The sequence below is a fragment of the Orussus abietinus genome, unplaced genomic scaffold, assembly GCF_000612105.2.
Source record: "Orussus abietinus isolate OABI.00-Male unplaced genomic scaffold, Oabi_2.0 scaffold12, whole genome shotgun sequence".
Lineage (NCBI taxonomy): Eukaryota > Metazoa > Arthropoda > Insecta > Hymenoptera > Orussidae > Orussus > Orussus abietinus.
In genome coordinates this window covers 1,419,786-1,428,851 of record NW_019395990.1, presented here as the reverse complement: position 1 = coordinate 1,428,851, position 9,066 = coordinate 1,419,786, and the positions used below count along the sequence as shown (strand labels likewise).

General features: G+C 40.0%; 2 protein-coding genes across 2 annotated transcripts; one reads left to right on the top strand and one right to left on the bottom strand.

The window, feature by feature from the left end:
- The first annotated feature begins 165 nt into the window (after positions 1–165).
- LOC105698832 (RUN domain-containing protein 1) lies at positions 166–4,598 on the top strand. The gene is made up of 10 exons (XM_012423424.1): positions 166–268; positions 386–570; positions 757–850; positions 926–1,093; positions 1,716–1,896; positions 1,972–2,066; positions 2,168–2,917; positions 3,002–3,099; positions 3,181–3,275; positions 3,332–4,598. Exons 1-10 carry the CDS (start codon positions 266–268, stop codon positions 3,436–3,438), a joined length of 1,776 nt encoding a protein of 591 aa, XP_012278847.1. The 5' UTR covers positions 166–265; the 3' UTR covers positions 3,439–4,598.
- Positions 4,599–4,750: 152 nt separating this feature from the next.
- Positions 4,751–8,906, bottom strand: LOC105698831 (tyrosine-protein kinase transmembrane receptor Ror2). The gene is made up of 4 exons (XM_012423423.1): positions 7,747–8,906; positions 7,385–7,627; positions 7,088–7,275; positions 4,751–7,013 (listed from the first exon to the last, which is right to left on the bottom strand). The coding sequence occupies exons 1-4, from the start codon at positions 8,258–8,260 to the stop codon at positions 6,012–6,014; spliced, it is 1,947 nt and encodes a 648-aa protein (XP_012278846.1). The 5' UTR covers positions 8,261–8,906; the 3' UTR covers positions 4,751–6,011.
- Between the last annotated feature and the right edge of the window lie 160 nt (positions 8,907–9,066).

Below are 9,066 nucleotides of genomic sequence, written 5' to 3'. Positions count from 1 at the left end.
GAAGTGCAGAAACATAAAGTCCCGTTTTCATGTCATTTACATCATGTACAAAACTCGTGACGTAAATACCTAGTAACTTATTGTACATACATACAGAAATCTGCGTATCTACCTAGGGTATTTTGCTTGCCCATCCTGCTGGCGCCATAGCTGTGCAATGATGACGTCGTGACCCTTAGTACACGTGCGCAGAAGTTAATTAATGGATTAAATTTGTTGAAAGGTCTGGGAGCAGTAGTAATGTGTAACGTTGGCTGAAAAAAATATGGTACGGCTACGAAAGTTAACACAAGAATTAACATAACCACAAACGTCCTCGATAAGGCATCCTAATCTCCCAAGAAATTTCCAGAATTTTTCAGTTTAACACATCTGCTCGTTTTAGGTGGACAACGATACGATCAGCTGTGAGGACATGACCAGTGAACTGCATAAGTCCAGCGAAACCGATGATTTGGATAACTCTGACGAAAGCGACAGACCTGCGGGGGAGCGATGGGCCCCCGTGGGGGCTAACGATGGAGATAATGATTTTAGCGACGAATTCAAATATTCCACTTGCTTAGAAAAGTAAGCTATTTGATATTATTAATACCTTGATGAATATATTAGTGTTATTGTCCCTATATCTTGGTATGACTTAATTGAAAAAATATAACATAGATTAGAGAAATATATGACGGACCTAATTGTCGCGTTATATGGGTAATACCATGTTCGTATTCTTAGGATTTGTAAAAAGATTGAATTTTTCAGTATTTCATATGACATGGAACGGTTAAAAGTGTTAGAAGAAGAACAAGAAACGCTCAATTCATCCTTAATTGCATTAACGACGCACTTTGCTCAGGTATATTATATTTTCCTAAGTTTTGGTTATGCCTTTTTATATGAGATATTTACACATTTTTCTGTAATTTTATAGGTACAGTTCCGACTAAGACAAATAGTAGATGCACCTACCGAAGAGAAAGAAAGTTTACTTAAAGAACTAGAAGAATTTGCATTCCGAGGCATTCCCAATGTACCCAGCAGTCTTAGCTTAGATAGTCGGTCGACTACACCAAGCTCACCGATGCCGTGTAAACAGAGTGTAAGCAAAAACGTATAGATATTTCTTTGTTTCGTCTTATTTTAAATAGCCAATCTTATTTTCAATTTTATTGTGTGACTTCTTTCTAGTACTGCAAATTCTTAGTTCACAAGATGATGCCATTTCATCTATTATGCTTTTTTGTTCTGTCTGTAACCCTGAACTGTTCTTCATAGCTTTCCCGTATGACCTACAACTTTCCATTTTTATTTTTTCAATAAGCTGCTTGTACTGAATTCTTTTAGCTTATTTTTCTAGCTTTTACATTGTTTTATATCTCAATAAAAATATTGCGTATTCCTTTATGTTCGCCTTTTTTATTTTTCCACTATACTTTTCATTTTCCACATACATACTCCTAATTCCAACACATTTCACCCACATGTCCTATTTACCTGGATTTGTGTATCACATTATTTACGAAATATAATGTAAAAAAAAAGCAGTTTCATGCAAATATGAGATATTGCTCAAAGAAATGTGTAAAGTTAAGACTGGTCAATGATACTAATATGAACAAAAGGGAAGTATTGTATTATTCATTCTGAATTATGTGCATACAGCACCTAGCAATGATTACACACATATCTTCTAAGTAGTTCTTTCTTTTCGTATTCAACAGTCTCTGGGAATGCTAAGCGATGTAGAGGTGGAATCTAAAATGGCTCTACAAAGGTCTAAGCAACGAGAACTAATAAGCCAACTGAAATCTCAATTAGAAGATCTGGAGAAATACGCATATGAAACGGGGGGAGCCGATGTGCCGCAGAGTGTCCTTCTAGAACGCCAAAATGTGATAATCAGTAAGCCAGATTGCTACGGTATGCACTTCTCCATTGAAAATTGTCCTTCATGCATCTTTTGAAATAAACTTTTAGATCACTTAAAAGAAAAGCTGAACTTCAATTTTGATGACTTATGCAAAATGCCTTTGGATGATCTACGGTGGCAAGTAGATTGTGCATTCCGACAAGTAAGTACATTATCTGTAAAACAGATTGACTCCAACTTAATGCGTATCTATTACTCATTTTGTATTTACCTGACTTTTACTCTTGAATTCACTGTCAACAGATCGTTAGCCCTCTGAAGATGAAGGAACAACTCGTTACTCAATTGAAGACCCAGATTGCAGACCTAGAACGTTTCATAAATTACCTTCAAGGTGAAGTGAGTCCGGAAACTCTGGCATGTACCTGTGCGTGTCCAGTACACAGCTCCGCATTGGGCACCTCGACTTATGCTAAGAGATCCTATGAAAGAAAGCTCAATGAAGAAGAAAGCAGAACAAAGACCCTTAACACGGTTCGTAAGGTCATGGCTCTCTTGCAGATGTTCCTTGTGTCCCAACTAGGATGTGGCAGCGAACGTAAAAGAAGCTCTACAAAGTCCTTCCAAAATTGGAGAGAATTAAGGACGAGACTGGACATTGCCGTCGAACACGTGCTGGAGATCGCCGCAGAGACGAACCGGGAGGCTGAGGAAACCAATGAGGAAAATGATTATTCTTCGGACTCGGAGTTCCCATCTTCTAGATGTAGTACCAAACTCACGTCGGCAGTCAGAAAACATCTTGCCGTTTCTATTCGAGACTTGATGCAACATGGTCTCGTCGCCGATGTGCGTGCCAGTAGTGTGGTTCCCTTCGTTGGATGTTTCCCCCATAGAAGTCCTTCTTCGACGACTTTAATGCATGCTTGGGAACTTGTACTCAAGTATTACGAGATCAAACATGGACAGCGATACAACTCTAGTCCGGCACAAAAACTCTCGCAGAGCTTCAACTTGGATCTTATTGGAGAAAGAGTATCGTCCTCGAAACAGGTTAGACTTCTTCGGGCATCTTTTACCGCATATTGTTTTTTTTAATGGATATCTTTCTCTTATTATTGCGTAATTGTATTTCAGAGTTTACTAATGGTTATTGGAAATATTATTGGTTCCCATACTCCTTACAAGAGGAGCTACGACTCGCACTTTAAAGCTTTCATTTGTGCAGGACTAAAGTAAGTAGGGTATTTTAGTTTAAGTTTGTGATGTTTTTGTTGCAGTTTGTAAGAAATAATTCCATTTCTCTTTTCATGCAGTACTAATAAGTTGGTGGCTTGGTTAAAGCTGATCTTGCAGTGTCAGTATCTCCTGGAGAACCATTACACATCTTGGAGTTACGTCGTCAAAACTGGTACGCTGTTGAAAATATACTTTGCAATTTTTAGTGCTTAATTTTAATATTTTCAGGTTTCCAAGACGCTTTTCACACTCTTGATCGACTCACAAACGTAAAGTTCAATCTGCCCGTTGACTTGGCTGTACATCAATTCCAGAATATCAAGGATGCTTTCTAAACAGAATCATACGAATTAGATGAAACATAATCTGAACGTAATCGACTGGCTCGTGATGGAATGAAAATATTAAAATACAGTATAACAAGTTGATGAATTTTGTTCCTATTTGGAACAAAGAAAATGGGCTGTACACTGTGTGTCCGTTAATCAGTTGCATAATTAACGATTGTCATTTAATGGACACTTGCTGAATACCTATTAAATATTTGTTCCACGTTAGGGCATCTAAGAAGTCTCGTATGAGTTAATAATACGTTTAAACACGCATCACTGTGAGAGGTACTCAATGTTTTCAGTTATTAACGCATACATGCCTAATGAACTAAATGACATTGACAGTGTTTTACCAAAAAATCTGTAAAGCCTTTATATTTTGTTCCTGTATGTACTCCGAGATAGGCCAGAAGATTGTTACTGCCGAGCTACCATGAGGATTTTCTACCAGCTTATTAACATAACGCTTTATATTGTTCAATGACATGTACTTTAGTGTTATCTGTAATATCCCTTAAATTTATAAGTACGTAAACATATCGAACATTGTACGCCATTGAAAAAGAATGTCGACTTATTAAGCCGGCAGTCTCCTCGGGCCATATGGCGGGACAGTTAATAACGACAATGTACACTGGCGGTCACGAATGGCTTCCTCGTGTACACGGCACCACCAGGTGGTGGTTTCAGATACCACGTATCGCAGCAGCGACAAGTTTAAATCGGAGAGAAGGCTGTAGTGAATGTTTATAAGAAATCGGAAGTTTGTAAATAAAATTAATTATAGGAAACGTACTAAAAGTTCATTCCGCAACGCATTTGATATATTTTATACATTTTTTCTTATAACTGCCAACCGGAACGTAAAAATTATACGTTGAACCAGAGAAGAGTTGGGAAATTGCTTATGGGCAGAGTCGCGCAATCGCGTCCTGTACTGTTCCCCGATGGAGGATGAACGCACTTGCCACCTGATACCCTCCAATGGCTGCCCAATTTAAGGATCCTCCCAGCACTGAACACGATCGCGTGACCCTGCTCGTGAACAATCTCCCAACTAATCTCCGATTAAAGTACGAGCTGACAAAAGTTTACCGACTTATTAGCGAATCAGCTGGCAGACCCTCTGTATCAAAGTTTAAACAGCTTTTACCCGCTCGTACCTGTCCATACCCACTGGCAAAAATGTTAATTTCGTGATTCGGTCGTTTATTCCATATAAAAGTTGTATATCTATAGAAGTTTCACTACATTCAAAAGTAATTTTGTAATTGTTTCTTTTGAATCCTATGTATGAATCGCTTTCCATCGGAGACTCACTTGTAATCCATTTTTATTTTCTTGGCGAGTAAACACTTCGAGAGGCCTCAACGTTCCACGTGTATAAAACGCTAGTGTATAAAATTCGGAGGACAACCGACGTCGATTGTAACGAATAAAAACGCCTATAATGATACGATATCAAAAACCCCTTTCTTGGTCAGCGGCAGTTATGCATGTTAACATAATGGTTCTACACAGAGGTATACATGCAAATATAATTCTTAATACTTGTACAGCAAGGCTCATTAATACAGTCCCTAACTTTAAATAAAGATTCGGAAGTTAATGGAATCGCCTTTTTCTTGGTTCGCTTCAAGAAAAATAGAAATATCACAACACCGCGATTATTTTGTCGACTATTCATGAGTGTGCTTTAACTAATATTAAGAAGAAAACTAAATTAAATAGAACGTAAAAACTCAATAAAAAATACCCATCGATAATTGGAAATGTATCGAGTAGCACAATCTGTTCAATAATTCAATGAATATGCGAACAGTCTCAGAAAATCCTGTGTATATATATATACACATATAACAGTAACACAGTATACATTTACTTAACGTCAGTTACCTTAAACATTTCTTACATAATCACGCTCAGATATTCTAGGTTTTTGGTGTAGCAACGACTCTAATACCTAACGATCATGAAAAGGACCAATCCCGGTTCAACAATTATCTTTGCTACAGTGACAGCGAACAGCTAATTACTGCCATCTTAGTTGAGTTGACACATAATTTAAAACAATGTAATCACTTAAAGATTTAAGTATCCATTCAATGATAATTGCGTAAATCAATTACGCAGCTATTGAAATAAAATAAAAAATAAAGGAAATTAATAAATTAATCGAAATCTGCTTATTTTTTGGTTTCAACCACTCAGGCACACTTACAGGGCGCCGACAAACCTCCCACCCTATTTGTAACTTAGTATACACGCAGCATTTATATTACACATATTTAATCTATTACATCGATTCACAATTACTTACATTTTTTTATGGGCCTGCATGACATTCTTTACAGGCCAGGAAAATTTGGTCTGAATGAAAATTCTAGGCGAAATTCCTCAGTCTCAATCTCAGTCTCCAGTAGGGCTTCGCACCAGAGCACTGGTATCGATTTAAGTATTGGGCTTTGAAGTGATTACGGCGGCCTTAAGTTCTTTTTTTCAAAAGTAAGCAATTTTGTCAATAAAAAGAAGTGACCGCATTTCAGAGCTCGAACATTAACTTTTCAAGATAGACCTTAGTCATGAATTCGAAGTGGTACACTGTCGGACTTGTTTTCAGCCTCGAGTTCGTGTTTGATATTGTCGAGCATCTCGTATATCGTTCTGAAGGTAGGTCTATCATTGGGTCTTCTTTGCCAACAGAGCTTCATAAGTTCGTAAATATGTCTCGGAGTGTTCTCGGGGCATTGCAACACGTTACCTTCTTTGATGTATTTGACGACTTCCTCGTGTGTCATACCGTAGTATGGTTGAAGAGCGAAGCTAAAAATTTCCCACAGACACACCGCATACGCCCAGACATCAGACTCCACGGTGTATTTATTGTACAGTATACTCTCCAGTGGCATCCATCGGACCGGTATAGCATCCTGTTCGTCACCTTTGTAATAATCTTGCAAATAGATCTTCTGAGACAGTCCAAAATCTGCTATTTTAACGATCATCTGGTCGTTTATCAAGCAGTTTCTTGTCGCGAGGTCTCTATGGACGAATTTTCTATCCGAAAGGTACACCATACCGGAAGCGACCTGTCGAGCGATGTTTATCAGGTCCATGTGAGAGAGCCGAGAGTCTGTGAAAGTTCCGTCCCTCTCTAGGCTGCGAACGATGTAGTTTCCCGGTGAGCAGGAACGGAGAAACTCGTTCAAATCTCCTCTGCCCATATACTCGAAGAGCAGACACATTGGACGCCCCAGGGCACACACCCCAAGAAGCTTGACGATGTTCGGATGATCAAACTCAGCGAGGAGACAAGCTTCCCTTTCAAAATCCACTAAAAGATCATCCGATGCTTCCTCCTTGAGCATCTTCACTGCCACATTGGTAAACTCCTCATCGGACACCAAGCCAGGTGCTTTCGCTTGGAAGACTCGACCAAAGGCACCTTGTCCTAAGTCCCTCACATAGATTATGTTATTTCTAGGGAACTCGAGCTTCTCCAGTTTTGGATTAAGTCTTGCCCCGGTCTTGTGGTACGCTTCATTGTTTGGTAACTTGTCCAAATCGATATTCACATCCTGAATAGTTTAAAAAATAATTTTTATCTACATAAACGACGCAAAGGTGACAAAGAGCTTCGACAAGAAAATACCTGGCTTTCGGTTGGATTGTATCCCTGATGTCGCTTGTGAAATCTTTGGCACAAAAGCACAGACAGCAAAGCAGTAACCGTAAGGACAAATCCAATCGATGATATTATTAAGATGAATCTTGGCGTGAAAAAGGTTTCCATTGTCAAATCCTTTGGGTCTATTTTTATAATTGAATTTGAAGAATTGTCTAAAAAGAAGTTTGCATGCACATGTAATATTACAGAAAAATACATATGGCAGCGAATATTTATTTGCGCTTTTTGAACGAACTCGTAATAAGAGAAATACAAACATACCGCATACTGGGATATCGCAATGTTCCCATCGAACTATGATATCCGTTGTGAAGCACCATGGCATGGGTTCGTCACCGCCTGCATTGCGGCAATAATTTTTCCCATTTCTAATTTGAGGAAAGACATTAGGCGGTTTATCATGACTGTGAGGTTCTTGAGTATTCCATGACTGGCAGTCGAGGCCACCTTTGGTTTTGTTCATGTTTCCTACATAAAAGCGACCATTGTCTTTAACACAGTCATCTGAAACACAAGCACATGGAAATTAAATTTTACAATTATAACAATAACGATATTAATTTATGTTCAACTTTTTTAACGGTCGTGCTTTACCGGATCTTAGATCTAAAAGTATTACATACACGTCATCAGATCTTCGTTCATATCGGTCAGATGAATGTGCGAACAAGTGGGCTTGTCTTTGCCAATTTTAGGAAGACTCTCGCATTCGGGTAGAGTAAAATGCCCTCGAGATCTGATATAAATATCCCGCTGTTTGTTATCTTCAATGATCGCCCAGTCATTGAAACAAAATTGTTGACGCACCGCCATGCAGTCCTCGTAACACAAAGGCAGACCGACCGAATTAAAACATTGCGGGAACGCATAAAAGCAAAGCATCTTTTCCGCAGCCGAGCGACAAGGTTCTTCGAGCTTCTGTATCAGCTCCTCCCATAGATCAGTCGTAATACGTTCGTTCAACGATCCACCAGGATTATCTTTAGTATCGTTGAACCAAACTTGACCCGAACCACTGAGATATTTTTTGCAAATCTTCCCGGTATAAATGCTGCAATAACCCGTGCTCTCCATTTTCACGTGCACGGAGTCACATGGCAGGACAGTTCCAACAAGAAATAAGATCCAAAGCACCATGATCCGTGTACGGTCCGGTACTACGTAAACGTCGAAAGTCTCAATAGCATCTTATGACATCGAAAATGAAGGGCATCGACTTCGCGCACGTTTTTCCTCCTTCATTTCCCTTTCGAGGCTCTCGTTCCTCGGAAATGCGTTATATAGAGGAAGCTTTTAATTCAAATCTTCGGGACAATGATACAAGGGCAGGACATCCTTTACGAATATAAAACGAAATAAACTTTTTCGGCAAAATATCGGTCCGAACGAGTCGGTAACCGTAGAGGTTATATCAGTCCCACCAATTTTCCGAGACGGAAGGTGGCCGATTTTTCATCAAAGAGAATCACCCAAATTCGCGGTGAGACTCTTGCCAGCCGTCTCTTCTTTGAATAACTTTCCAGCCACTGCTCGATCGAGAGTTTATTCGTGCCAGGTTACCGAGACGGTGACGTCGACGACGTCGGTTAACCTCTCGCCGCGTGGACGGATTCGGGCGCATCGTCTCAGCCGAAGTTTCATCGTCGTCTTCGAGTAACTCGGAAACGATCACAATCGCGAACGAGCCGTCGCGTTCCCCTTGTTCACGGGCATCGCTCGAATCCGCTCGAATCGGTTCACCGAACCCGTCTCACGAAGACGCCTCGACGACACTTTTCACTGCTTTTCACGGTTTATCCGCTGAGTTCGGACGCGACCAGAAGTTCGTTCCTCGAGGAAAAAGTGGGACCTCGTCCGGAGCAACTCGGCCGCCGATCGAAAGATGGCGTTGGATGGGCGTCGGATGGCGTCCTCCGGGATCGGAGCTGGTCGGAACTCGTCGG